The following is a 14398-nucleotide window of genomic DNA, read 5'->3' as shown; positions in this document are numbered from 1 at the left end:
ACTTGATCGGTGATTAGAGCTGCAAGTACCACTATGGTAGCAACCAAGAGCAGCAGAATAAATCAAAGCGTTCAGAATTTAGTTAAGAATACTACGGCAAGCATCAAGTCAGATTTATATTCTTGGCCAAATCAGGAAGAGCAACAACCAAATATCTCATGGCAGAATTAACTCAACTCAGATTGATTTCTCACAAGCAAACATAGTAGCAACAAGAATAATTAAGTGATTGGCCTACCATATCCTACATACTTAATTCCTCCAGATTCAAGGTTTTCCATTTCCGAACACTAGGAAAAGGGAGGATTCTGGATTCTAAATCCCAGGGTGAAGAAGAAGGGAACATATACCCAATATGATTCTTAGGAGGAACGTTTGGTAGTGATCTTGGTCCTCTATACTCTTTTTATGTGTTCTTATTTCTATCCATATCCGTTCATTCTTTTAAACTAGAATTGAGTGGAAAAGAGGGGGGGGGGGTGCATTGGTAAATGGAGAGATCGACTAACCAGAGATTTTCTAAATCCTCTTTATGATGAGTTCAAGGAGTCCCTATTAGAGTCCTCCGATGTAAATTTTTATTAGGTAAATTTGTCGATTACTATCCACTTTTCTTTTTAAGTTATAACTCTTTGTTTGTTGCTTCTCTCAAGCAATAGAGTTCTTCCACCTGCAGCACCAAGAAAGCACCACGATCAGAAGTGAGGATATCTGTAGCAATCAATGACACACTCTGATCAAACAATCTGATCATGTTCTTGTCCAAGTCGTAAGGCGGTAGCAACAGATAATCATCATGAGGATACAAACATAAAACTAATATGAGGATACAAGGGTGCAACCCCTAGGGTTTAAGGTACGTAGGCCAGCCATTACACCAATTTGGACTCGAACTAGACTAGAGATTGACTCAGACTCAACACAACCTGATATTTGTTTCGACCATTGTTATGCGCACACAACTAATCCGACTATGGGGCTATATCCATTGGAAAGGGCATGAAATAAGATTTCCATCAATTACTCATACACCTCCATTAGACTCTGTATGAGGGAGTTATAACAATTTTACTCTGGGCCAAATTGGCGGTGATAGGCCGAATCCAAGATGACCTAAAACTTACTTATCTTTAATCTCTGAGTTTGGGTCGACTTGAACCCGTGGAGGAAACTAAAAGGAAGCCACTCACGTCCTTGGAAAGTCATGAAACATATACCTAGGAGATGTGGTTGAGTCTGGGGAGGGATTTGGATCGGCCAGGTCTGGGTTAGGGTTAGGAAGTTAGGGCTCAACGGTCAGTACACGTAGGAGGACAATGTAGTATAATCATTATTAAAACAATTAACATTTCTTAGGGCAAAAATGATGATGGCTGTTGATGGAACTGATGGATGTGACATGGAAGGGATGGAAATTAGAAGCGATGGCAAATAAGGAAATCAAAAAATTTCAGTGGCACACATGGCATGATCTTATCTTCCGATGGAAAATAAGAAATTTTCTCATTAGTTATAATAATTTGATCAGGCTTCCTCTCAAACTTAATAATAGATTAGAATAATGACTTGATCTAGTTTTCACTAGATAACCACACCTAGTACGCTTAATAGTGTAGAATAACAACTTAGTTCTCATACTTTAAATTCATATAGCAGTAGATAGCAGTAGAGTATATCCCTCTAGAGTGACTAGATCTACCTTCCTTAGAGTATGTCCCTAGTTAGGAATTGTGTAGAATTATTTCCATTAGACACTTGTCGATGTTAACTTATGTATGTTAGAAGAAGAAGCATTCGAAGAGGATCTTGAGGACCCGAAATACAAAGAAGGAGTGAAAGAAAGACTTCTATGAAGGCTCATCCTACACCTCTTGACCATATTCTATTATACTTATGTTTTCAAACACAACCAGTAGAGCCAAGTTTTGAATTATAGTACTATTCATGCTTAAGATATGAAATTTGAAATGATAAAATAATTATGAACTATCTTGTATATGCCATGCCTTGGTATTGATATATCTTGGTGGTGTGAGTGGGATAAGAATGTTGATAATAAAGAAACCTTAAAGCTTGATTTGATAGTGGTAAGTAAGGTACTTGTTGGGGGATTGGTACCAGGCCAGTTTCCTGTTCGACTTCGGCCAACCAAATCTCATAAAAGAATTGGTGGTGATAACATAGTAATGAAGTGTTTTTGGAAGTTGTCTTATAGAGACGGAGCCGAAGGGAAGGCCAACGTCAAGTATGGGCATTGAAGGTCCTTGGAATTCACTGGAGGCAACGATGGGGCCCAAAGAGCTACTTGCTGAGGGATGAAGACCCAAAGGCTAGAGCACCTCTATAGAAGGACAAAAACAAGAAACCAAAGACCACCTGAAGCGGAGCGAAGTACCCAAAGGGGACTAAGCCGAAGGGAAGCCCGATGGTAGCCAACCATTGACAAAGGACGAGCATATACCTATACACGCGGACACATGTCATGTTGTGGAAAAAATGTAATTTTGTAATAGTGTAATGGTTGTAATACCTCTGGAGTATTCTAAGAATATTCCAGGGAATAGGGGCACTGATGTAATAATGAGTAGGGTGTTTGAGGTATGGCTATAAATACCTCAACTCACCTGATGTGATGGCATGAATAGTCAATATACTTTAAAATACCAGTTCACAACTGTAGTTACTCATTGTGTTAGCACTGTTCCCTGTGTTGCTATCAAGATCTCAATAGTACCCTCATAGGGGTGGTATGGCCTTAGGAGCAAGGTTTGCTTGTATGATGTCCTTGCTAGGAGACACTTGCTTTGGTCGTATAATGATCAATTCATTGTGACATCCTACCTAGTGTTTAATCATACAAGCACATATCTTGTATGTAGCAGGACTTGACCCAACCCCTTCAACGTAGCTCGATACTGACTCGTAGGCTGATATTAGCAATGGGAGCCCTGAGAAGACTCAGGCATTCTGTGTAACGTCATGTGATCTGGCTAGGAAACTTTAAGTGAGCCATATATACATAAGCCCCTTGTTATGTGTCCCATGGGTAGATATGGTGGCAATGTTAGGAGGGTGATGTGCCTCGTTATGCCAGCTCATCCAGTTGCTAAGGTTGATATATGTGCATAGTTTATGGTTAAAGTGTGCAACCTCTACAGAGTGTAAACTTATCTAGATAGTCATGTCCACGGTCAAGAACATGCTATGGTTGGGTCAAAATGATTTGCTCTATGGTGTGAGTACCTCCATGATACGTGAGTGAGTTGTGTGCTCATGTCTTGGAAGTGTAGGCTGTGTCCCTTGAGTTGGCATCGAGTGGTTGCCCACCAACTATAAAACTTGGGAATTGGCAAGATAGATGAATCTCCTCTAGGGCCAATAATCCCATAATCTTAATTTAACATTGCTTTCCTCAAATGCCTTGAGTTATACCTTGCAAACTAAACTCCTGCATCAAAAGTAGCTTTTCGCCAAAATCTAAAGACTTATAGCCTCATCTTTTATCAACCACTTATAGCCTCATCCTCGATCTACCCCTTATGCATATATTTATCCCTTGAGGTAGGACTTGTTGCTTTGTTGAAATTTAGATGAAGACCTAGAGGGCAATTACGCCCATGTCGGCAATGAAGATTAAGATTTTGTCTGCACCCATGTTGTCTATAGGGCTTGTGTCGGTGTATCAGGAACCGGGGGTCCCTGAATCCCGAGGCCAGGCCAGCAAACCGCCACATGGCGCCAAGTCCCCCGATGACCAGGAAAGCTAAGTACCGGGAGAAACGTGCCCGGGGTCGCTAGCCGTGGCCCCCTGGGCACCCAAGTATCCCGAGGACCCACCAAAGGAAGTTCCGGGAAAGAGTGCTCGGGGCTGCGTGCAGCAGCCCCCGAGCACTCGGTTCCCCGAGGATCCGTACAAATGTGCCAAGGAGAGAGTGCTCGGGGAGGTGAACAGTACCCCCGAGCACTCGGTACCCCGACGACAAGAAAGGGCATTCTCGGGAGAGAGTGCTCGGGGAGGCGAACGGCGACCCCCGAGCACTCGGTACCCCGACGACCCAGGGAGCCCCTTGGCAGTGGCCCCCGAGGGGCCCACCGATGAGGTGTCAGCCAGTCAAAGGCCTAAGGCCGCATTTAAAGAGCGTGCGTGGCCTGTCACCTCCAACTGCTCCCACCGCACTCAGCGTCAGTTCCTGCCACGTTCTGGCAGAGGGGCGTGAGGTTATTAATTGCACGGGTCCCATCCCGTGCCATCCGCCCGGTCTCAGGATAACGTCGTAAGGGCCGAGGCGTTCCGTCTGCCACGCTGCTGTGGCAGGGGAACAAGACAGGGCGGGCACGCCGGGCCGCTCTGCGGCTGCCCGGTGGGCCCTCTCCACGGCGCCCGTTGCCAGTGCATTTATGGTGACGGATGACCGGGCGTGCGACGCATTTTCCACCCCCGGTCACTTCGCCCAGAGGAAATGATGACGTCCTTTCCATTTATGGTGTATCGGAACTCGTGCCCCCCCTCCCGTTCGGGGCACGCTGGTGCCGGCGGGTATTTAAAGCCGCCGGCGGCACAAAAAAAAAGAGAGCTCAGTAGTGTGGAAAAACACAGCACAAGAGAAACAACGGCTGAGAAGTGAACAACACGAGACAGGCTGAAGAACAAAGAGCCCCAGGCTCTAAGATAGACCAACATTCTTGTAACCAGCAACATCCTTGAGGGACATCCTTAGGGCATTTATAGTATCCATACAGGAGTAGGGTGTTACGCCCCCGCGCGGCCCGAAACCTGTCTAAACACCAGTGCATTTACTCCTTTCCGCATTAGATCATTCCGCACTGCCGGTTATCGCATTCATACCCATTTATTTCTCAGGTGAACATATTCAGGATCATCCTCCTGACCGAATCTCTAAAAAGGGGTCCCCCAGGATCCCTACGACAGGAATTCACCCTCCGACAGTTGGCGCGCCAGGTAGGGGGGAAGCATCCCTGAATCTGTTTGTTTGTTTTCTTCCGCAGGAAAAATGGCCGGTGGTCATCGCCTCCAGCGTTCCTGCTCCAGTTCTAGCGGGGAAATGCAGTCCCTCGCACAGGAGGCCCCAGTCGCTGCTGCGTCCCAACAGCAGCCATGATCTGCACGCGCGGCATTCCCCTCCCAAGAGGACCAGGGCGCTGGGCCCAGCAGGGCCGCCGTCGCCGGTGCACCATCCGACCCCCAGCCGGTGGCCGAAACTCCTGCCGCCAGGTCCGCGTCTGGAAAGCGCCGGGCGCCTCTCCGGCGTAGACTCGCCTTCGACGAGGCCAGCCCCGGGAGCGCGCTGCTTGCAACGCACGCTCTCCTCAGGCATCCACCAGTCCAGGAGGCGGGGGAAACCCTGGAGGGCCGCTGGCTCCAGGAAGTCGCCACCCTGGTCGGCACTGCCCGCCGCCAGGTGCTGGCCGAGAGTTCCCGTGCCACCACCCAGCGTGGCGCCGCTAGGATCGGCCCATCGTCAGGTGGCGTTCGCGCTGGCCGGGGGGTCTCCAGGCGGAGCGCCGCCCCCCTGGCCGCTTTCGGAACCCAGGACCTCCGCTTGCACCTCAATGAGCGGAGGGGCATCGAAGACGCGTGCGTCACTCTCGAGCGCCAGCGGGAGACTCGGCAAGAGGCTGAAGCTGAGGACCAGGCTTCCTCCTTGCTGGCCCATGACCCCCGGGGCTCCCTGGCTCGCCGGCGTTCGCCGCCCAAGGGTGCTGCCCGCGCTGCAGGGTACGGCACCGGGTGTCGTGCCTTTGCCAGTGAGCTCTGCCGGGTCAAATGGCCTACAAAGTTCCGCCCTGAGCTGCCAGAGAAGTACGACGGGTCCATCGACCCCGTCGAGTTCCTCCAGATTTACACCACCGCTGTCCAGGCGGCTGGTGGTAGCGAAAAGGTGATAGCTAACTACTTTTATGTTGCCTTGAGGGGCTCTGCCCGCTCTTGGCTTATGAACTTACCCCCAGGATCTATCAGCTCCTGGGATGATCTTTGCCATCAGTTCATGGCTAATTTTCAGGGCACATTCACGCGCCCCCGCCTGGAGTGCGACCTCCATGCCGTCAAGCAGTAGAAGGGGGAGACGCTGCGGCGCTTTATTCAGCGCTTCAGCCAGGTCCGCAACACTATCCCGCGGATAACCCCCCACGCTATCATTGTCGCTTTCCGGCAGGGCGTCCGCGACGAGCGGATGCTCGAGAAGCTAGGCACGCACGAGGTCGAGACCACCGCGGAACTTTTCGCGCTGGCCGACAAGTGCGCTAAGGCGGCGGAAGCTCGGGCTTGGCACGTTCCGCGCCCTGAGCACCCCGCCGCCGATCAACAGGGTCCTTCCCGCTCCGACAGGCGGGAAAAGAAAAAGAGAAGGAGGCGCGAGGCTGTCCCCGTCGAGCCGGCCCAGGGCCCCACCTGTGGGCTGGCCCAAGAGCCCGATCGCCGGCAAGCACGCCGGGCGGCTGCTGACAGACGGCCTGCAACCACGAGAGCCCCGGCCTGAGCCCCTCCTAGGGCTCTGGCTCCCGCAAGGGCTCCGGCTCCCGCCAGGGCTCCCGCTCCAGCAAGGGCCCCTACTCCCGCGGGGCCCGAGCCAGGGAAGTGGTGCCGGATCCACCAGACCAGATAGCATGACCTCACGGAGTGCCGTACGGTCAAGGGCCTCACTGAGCAGCGCCAAAGGGACCGCGACGAGCTCCGCGGGGGTGGCGACGATGAAGCCGCCCCCAACAACACAGAACTCGGCTTCCAGGAGCTTGAGCACAACGTTGCCTTCATCGACGGAGGCGCGTACACGCCCTCCTGCCGCCGCAGTGTCAAAACCATGCGGCGTGAGGTGTGCTCGGTGACCCCGAGTGAAGAGGCCGCGAGGCCTCTGAAGTGGTCGGGCGCACCGATCACGTTCAGCCTGGCCGACCACCCCGCCAGTACTGCAGGCGTGGGGCGACTACCCCTGGTAGTGTCCCCCACCATCTGCAACGTGAAGGTCAGTAGGGTGTTGATCGACGGGGGAGCAGGCCTTAACCTACTCTCCAAGGAGGCTTTCGAGAAGCTGTAGGTGCCCTCTAGGCGCCTAAAGCCATCGCTCCCGTTTTACGGGGTCACGCCCGGGCACTCCCTGCCCCTCGAGCAGGTCGAGTTGCCCGTGACATTCGGGAGCTGGGACAACTTCTGGATGGAGAACGTCATCTTCGACGTTGTGGAGCTCCCCCTCCCCTACAATGCCATCCTCGGGCGCCTGGCGCTCGCTCGGTTCATGGTGGTCACGCACTACGCGTACCTCACGATCAAGATGTCGGGCCCAGCGGGGCCCATCTCCGTGTCCGTCGAGACCAGCAGCTCCGCCTCCTGCACCGAGCAGTTATACTCAGCCTTGGTCTCAGCCCGAGCCGAGGTCGAAGGTCGTCCAGGGGGCCCGGGACCCTCTACATCCAAACCTCGACTCGTTGCCGACGCCTCCGTTCTTACGAAGGAGGTCGTGATGGGCGAAGGCGCCTCCCAGGTTGTCCGAATCGGCGGTGAGTTGGGCGGTAAATAGGAAAGCGCGCTCGTCGCCCTCCTCCGGGCTAACGTTGATGTGTTTGCATGGCAGCCATCCGATATGCCCGGGATCCCTAGGGAGGTGATCGAGCACCACCTGGTTGTGCGTCCGGACGCATGCCCGGTGAAGCAGAAGGTCCGGCGGCAGGCGCCCGAGCGCCAGGAGTTCATCCGGGAGCAGGTCAGCAAGCTCCTTGACGCCGGATTTATCCGAGAGGTCCTCCACCCCGAGTGGTTGGCAAACCCAGTTATCATCCCGAAGGCCAACGGCAAGCTCCGCATGTGCATGGACTACACCGATCTAAACAAGGCTTGCCCCAAAGATCCTTTTCCTTTGCCCCGCATAGATCAAATTGTAGATGCAACCGTGGGATGTGATCTTTTGTGTTTTTTAGATGCAAACTCTGGTTATCACCAGATTCGCATGGCCGTAGAGGATGAAGAAAAAACTGCTTTTACCACTCCGGTGGGGACTTATTGCTATGTGTCGATGCCTTTTGGTTTGCGCAACGCTGGGTCTTCTTTCCAGCGCGCTATCCGCATAACCCTTGATTCGCAGGTTGGCCGCATCGTCGAGGCCTACATCGACGATCTCGTGGTCAAGTCCTGAGACCGCGCCACCCTGCTCGAAGACCTTGCCGAGACTTTCAATAGTCTCCGCACTACCCGCCTGAAGCTCAACCCCGAGAAGTGTGTCTTTGGGGTACCTGCGGGCAAGCTCCTCGGTTTCTTGGTTTCCAGCTGAGGGATCGAGGCCAATTCAGAGAAGATCCAGGCCATCAAGCAGATGCGACCCCCGGCTCGACTCAAGGAGGTTCAGCGTCTCACCGGCTGCATGGCGGCCCTCGGGCGCTTCATCTCCAAACTTGGGGAGCGGGGGCTCCCCCTCTTCAAGCTTCTGAAGAAGACCGGTCGTTTCGACTGGACGCCGGAGGCCGAGCAGGCCTTCCGCGATCTGAAGAAGTCTCTCACCTCACCACCCGTGTTGGTGGCCCCGTCCGAAGGTGAGCCACTGCTACTCTACGAGTCGGCCACTCCTCAGGTCGTAAGCATGGTGCTGGTGGTGGAGCGCGATGAGTGCACGGGGTCAGGTGCTGGGTCCCAGCTCCCGGCCGCCCCCGAGCACTCTCCCGTCCTCGCGGCTCCCCCCGAGCAGGGGGTCAAACCCGAGCACTTGGCTCCCCCCGAGCAGGGGGTCGAGCCCGAGCACTCGGTTCCCCCCGAGCAGGGGGTCGAATCCGAGCACTTGGCTCTTCTCGACCAGAGAGTAGAGCCCGAGCACCCGGTCAGCCCCGACCACGTCGCCGAGCCAGGGGGCTGTAGCAGGCCCTCAGGTGAAGCCGCAATCCGGGCCCGCTGGGTACAGCGATTGGTGTACTTCATCAGTGAAGTCCTCCGGGAGGCCAAGACAAGGTACCCACAGGCTCAGAAGCTGCTCTATGCCGTGCTCATCGCTTCCCGAAAGCTGCGCCACTACTTCCAGGCACACAAGGTCTCAATGGTTACCATGTACCCACTGGGGCCCATCCTCCGGAACTGAGAAGGCACCAGGCGTGTAGTCAAGTGGGCGGTGGAACTGGCGGAGTTCGACCTGCACTTTGTCAGCCGCCAGGCGATCAAAAGCCAGGCGCTCTCTGACTTCGTGGCGGAGTGGACGCCCGTCCCTGAGGTCGTCCAAGAAGAAATCTCCACATATCCCGGGCACGATGCGCCCGGGTACTGGATTATGCATTTCGACGGTTCCCTCACGCTGAAAGGTGCGGGGGCCGGAGTGGTTCTCACCTCCCCAACGGGTGAAGAACTCTGGTACGTCGTGCAGCTGTAGTTCCGTGCATGCAACAACATGGCGGTGGGCCTCAAGATTTGTCGCCTCCTGGTCAAGGGAGACTCCCAGCTGGTGGTCAACCAGGTGTCGAAAGAGTACAAGTGCACGGATCCTCAAATGGCGGCGTACATGGCGGCAGTCAGGAAGCTGGAGAAACGCTTCGACGGCCTGGAGCTGCGGTACATCCCTCACCACGACAATGCTCTGGCTGACGACCTCTCCAGCCTGGCCTCCTCCCGTGCGCGCATCCCTACCGGAGCCTTTGAAGAAAGGCTCACACGGCCTTCCATCCTGCCTGCCGAACAGGACGAAGGGGAAACCTCGAGCTTAATTCAGGGGACCCCGGCGGCGCCCTCAGTGGGAAGCCCCGACAGGGTGCCGCCGTCCAGCGAGTGCGCTGCGCTTGCTGATTGTTCTCAAGATGCCTCGTGGATGGACGAGATCCGAGGGTACTTGAAGGAAAAGTTCCTCCCCGGGGATGAGGCTTCTGCCGAAAGAGTTGCTCGGCAGTCCAAACACTATGCCATAGTAGATGGGGATCTCTACCGGCGTAGCGCAGGCGGCATTCTCCTAAAATGCATCTCCCAGGCAGAAGGCGGCGAGCTTCTCGCTAAGGTCCACGAGGGCAAGTGCGGTGGCCATGCATCGTTCCGCACGTTGGTCAGAAAAGCCTTCCGGCAAGGTTTCTACTGGCCTACAACCCTCCAGGATGCTTCTGAGCTGGTTCGGCGCTGCAGAGCATGCCAGTTCCACGCAAAGCAGATTCACCAGCCAGCTCAGGCTCTTCAAACCATCCCCCTGTCATGGCCTTTCACGGTATGGGGGCTGAACATTCTGGGTCCATTCCCCTGAGCAATTGGGGGCTATGAGTACCTCTACGTCGCCATCGACAGATTCACCAAGTGGCCGAAGGCAGTTCCAGTCGTCAAGGTGTCCAAGAACACGCTGCTCCAGTTTATCCGTGGTATCACCAGTCGCTTTGGTGTCCCGAACCGGATCATCACCAACAATGGCACGTAGTTCACAAGTGCCTTGTTCGGGGACTACTGCGAAGACCTCGGCATCAAGCTCTGCTTCGCCTCTGTCGCTCATCCTCGGAGCAATGGGCAAGTCGAGCGCGCCAACACGGAAATACTGAAGGGGCTCGAAACCCGGACCTACAACATGCTCGCAAAGCATGGGAAAGGGTGGATCGACGAGCTGCCAGCCGTGCTATGGGCCAACCGGACCACGCCAAGTTGCGCTACCGGGGAGACTCCTTTCTTCCTTGTGTATGGCGCTGAGGCAGTCCTACCCTCCGAGCTCACTCTAGGCTCCCCTCGGGTGCATGCATACTCTGAAGGTGAACAGGAGCAGCAAACGCACGACGACGTCGACTATTTGGAAGAGTGTCGGCGGCGTGCCGCCGTCCGGGCAGCCCGCTACCAGCAAAGCTTGCGGCGCTACCATCAGCGTCACGTCCGGGCCCGGTCTCTCAAGGTGGGGGATCTAGTTCTCCGATGCGTCCAATCACGCGAAGGAAGGAATAAACTATCCCCTATGTGGGAAGGCCCCATTACCGTGATCGGTGTCCCGCGAGAAGGCTCCTTCCGACTGGCTGCAGAAGATGGGCAACCGCTCCCCAACCCATGGAACATCGAGCACCTGCGCAAGTTCATCTCGTAGATGGCCATGTTTGCAGGCTCAGGTCAACCAGGCCGGGGGCTTCCCCCCGCCCAAGTTGACCGGGTGCTACCACTAATTGGGTAAGTCACCCAACCTTGTAAAAAAAATTATCAATACAATATGTATATCAATCTGCAATCCTTATGTCAATTTTCATTTTTCCAGATTCCATATGTTTAATCTGTCTGGTGAGATGCTCGATTGTGCGAGAAAAATTCGCTCTCTCATTTTCCCCGTTGATAAAAGAATCCCGATCGGTATGCGCGCGGGCAGTTGCCGCTGACTTACATCTGTTGTGGTAGGCTGTGGTGTTCGGTGTCATGACAGTCTCCCGGGCACTACCAAGCCCCTGGGGTTCTCGGGTAATCCCATCGCTCGAGCCACTCGAGTAGTCCGGAGCCTAGGCCCTAGGGGCGGGCTGTCGGTGCTCGGTCTAGTCTGTCATACCCGGGCGCCACCGAACCATAGGACCTCTGGGTTATGCCTCTGCCTGCTCTTGTCCGCCGGTCTGGGCATTCGAGAGGTCTCGGGTCAAAAACGAGAGCAGTCCATAATGAGTACCGCACTAACAGAGCGCACCAAGCAAGGAATTTCTCTATTTTTCTCAAGTCACAGATCGACAATCAAAAGTAAAAGCAGCTCGACCGCGAAGGCCTCGGCGCCCAGGTCGCTGCTCGGCCCTAAGGGTCCTCGGGTGGTTCTACTGCTCAGGCATGAGTGGTCGGGATCACCTGATCCGGGCCCCCTTGTGCCTTCCCCTGCTCGGGCGCCCCAGCCGTGGGAACCAAGCTTCCCGGGCACCCCGAGCTCGGAGCGCATGCCCCTCCTGGATCGGTTGGTCAGAAGGCTGACAGCTGTCCAGTGAGTGGTTAGATTCAGACGAATTTACACTCAGTAATATTTTGTTCCCGAGTCGTCCTCGGGGGCCCTCGTACTCTAATCTATTCGGCGAGATGGTCTCCTCGCGCACAAAACCCTGCCACGTGTCCACTTTTTCTAGAACGACAGAACGGACACTAGGAAGGTGTAACGTACGTACGGCAATGTCTGACCGAAGTTTTTCACGGTGGTCGTGGTGTTCGGTCCGCTTAAAAGGCCCCAGGCACTACCGAGCCTCTGGGGTTCTCAGGTTATCTCACGGCTCGAGCTGTTCGAGCGGTCGGGAGCCTAGACTCTGGGGGTGGGCTGTCGGTGCTCGGTCCGGTCCGTCCTAGCCCGAGCACCACCAAACCGTGGGGACTCTTGGTCGCATTCCCGCCCGTACATGTCTCCAGCCTACTTGTTTGAGTGGTCGCAAGTGGGAAAGTGTTCACTGGTCATGGCGTGCTCCGTGCTGGATTGATCTATCTCCCGAGCAAGGAAGTTCGTGCCTTTGTCTTTTGACTTAGCCGTTACGGACTTGCGAGGGCTCGGGGGCTGAACGCGCCGAGAAGGCCAGTCGGGGCGATTTCGTTCTCGGGGAAGGAAAGGTCAGGCTTGGTCCGACTGAGTACTCCTCGGGGCATCAAGTGAAAACAGCAGAAACTTCATCAAGCACTCAGAAGAATACTGGAGTTGCGACCCCAAAGAAAGGCTTCCATTATATTCACAAAAAAGGACAGCTATTCTGAGGGATCACTCCCATATTTACATCAAGACAAAGAAAAAGAAAAACTACAAAAGCCTAATCTAAGTCGGAGCCCTCGCCGCTGCTCCCCGGGTCTGGAGGCGACGACACCTCTCGCGCAAAGCAGGCCGCCACCTCGGCAGCGGCGCCCCGAACCGCCTCCCGGGCGGCCTCCTCCTCGGCTTTGACCACCCCTTCCTGAGCTGGTTCCAGCGGGAAGTTCGGGTCCCGTCTTCGGTAGCAGGCCAGGACATGTTCGGCCACTGCCTGGGCCAAACCACGCCCTTCCCGGGCGGCGAGTTCCTGGATGGCCTGGGGCAGCGCCTCGAGGCGCTGGCTGATCCTCTGAAAGCCAAGGGCAATCCGGCCGAGGCTAGCCCCCTTCGCCTCCACGTCGACTCGTCCGAGCCCAACCACCCTCACGGACCTTTGCGTCTGCCGGAGGATGTCTTCCATCATCCGCTTCACATTGGCCCGTTCGGTCTCGGCGGCCTCGAGCTCCTCCGTCGCGCGCTGCAGCCGCTCCTCGAAGCCCTGTCCCCCGACCGCTCCGGTCGCCTGGGCTTCAGCCCGCTTCACCTGCTCCGCAAGGGCGGAGAGGGCCTGCTCGTGGGTGGTCAGCTCGGACTCCCACTTGGCGGCCCGCTCCTCCCGAGCGGCCGCAGCCAGCACCGCCTCAGCAGCCTTCGTCTCCCGGAGGATCAGTAGCTCCTCCCGGGCTTCCAGGTCTGCCGTCGTGATGCCGACGTCAGTCTCCCTGATCGCGACGTCCTCCTCCCGGTGTTGGAGGTCGGCGCGGACCTGGTCAGCCTCACCTTTCAGGCGGGCCAATTCAGCCTGGGAGGCTTCCCCCACCCTCTCGCGGGCCAAAACCGTCTCCTCCCGCGCTTGCGCCTGCCTCTCCCTGGCGAGCGCCTTGGCAGCCCGCTGCTGCGATGCCTCAGCCAGGCGGGCGGCTTCTTCCCGTTCCCGCGCGGCTTTCGCGTGGGTGCCCTCTAGGGCCTTCTGCTCCTCCTCTAGGGCGCGCCGCTCACCCTCATTGGCGGCGTGCACCGCGGCGACGCGGGCCTCAAAAAGGCGCCAGCCCGTGACAAGCCGCGCCCTCTCTGCAGCAAGGGCGGCGCGGTTCGCCTCAAGCTGCATCATCTCCCCCGCCACGGCCGCCTCCAGCCGCCCGATCACCTCCCAAGTGCTTCCCAGCACGACTGGGAGGGGGTCGGCGGGCTGGTTGGGCGACGGCTGGGCGCTAGGTCCCTTGCGAGCCTCCTCCGAGGGGCTCGGGGTCCCCGAAAATTGCCATGTAGGCACCGCCCACGACGAAGCTGACCGCCCCACGCTCGACGAGCTCGGGGCGGACTTAGCCGGTGCTGGCTGCTCGGGCACGGCCATTGCCACCCGCTCGGGGCTGGGCGGCACCTGTGTTTCCATCTTGGTCGGCGTGCTTGGCGGCTCCGGCTCCACCGGCGCGCTTGGCTCAGGGGGCTGGAGCCCGCCTCGGCGCCTCCGCCGGCGGCCTGCAAAAGAAAAGCGAAGGTTAGTCTCCAAAGCCGCTCCGGGCGAGGCATGCTCACGAAGAAAAGGGGGAAAAAAACTTACGCAGATTTGGGTCCTCGGTGTTGCCATCTCGATGCCGGGATCCTGTACCCTGGGCCCGATGGTGTGGGCCCGGAGTCCTCCCTCCTCCTCTTCCGCGGGGGGCTCTGTGGGGCCGCCGTGCGGTCTCCGGGCTCCAGACCAGGCCCAAGCATATCAAAGTCTGGTTCCA

At 56.3% G+C, this 14398-nt stretch overlaps 1 protein-coding gene across 1 annotated transcript; it reads right to left on the bottom strand.

Annotated features, from left to right (window-relative positions):
* Nucleotides 1–648: 648 nt before the first annotated feature.
* LOC133886336 (uncharacterized) lies at nt 649–14022 on the bottom strand. The gene is made up of 3 exons (XM_062326073.1): nt 13636–14022; nt 13268–13563; nt 649–670 (listed from the first exon to the last, which is right to left on the bottom strand). Exons 1-3 carry the CDS (start codon nt 14020–14022, stop codon nt 649–651), a joined length of 705 nt encoding a protein of 234 aa, XP_062182057.1.
* Nucleotides 14023–14398: the final 376 nt, after the last annotated feature.

Source organism: Phragmites australis, chromosome 12 (assembly GCF_958298935.1).
Source record: "Phragmites australis chromosome 12, lpPhrAust1.1, whole genome shotgun sequence".
Taxonomy (NCBI): domain Eukaryota; kingdom Viridiplantae; phylum Streptophyta; class Magnoliopsida; order Poales; family Poaceae; genus Phragmites; species Phragmites australis.
This window is presented reverse-complemented; position numbering and strand designations above follow the sequence as displayed.

Coding starts and splice junctions, on each gene's coding strand:
- LOC133886336 (XM_062326073.1), bottom strand. CDS start 14,022: ATGGCCGTGCCCGAGCAGCCAGCACCGGCTAAGTCCGCCCCGAGCTCG. Junction 13,564..13,635: donor CCCTAGAGGAGGAGCAGAAG/GCCCTAGAGGGC, acceptor GAGGCATCGCAG/CAGCGGGCTGCCAAGGCGCT. Junction 671..13,267: donor CGGGAGGAGCGGGCCGCCAA/GTGGGAGTCCGA, acceptor TTGGTGCTGCAG/GTGGAAGAACTCTATTGCTT.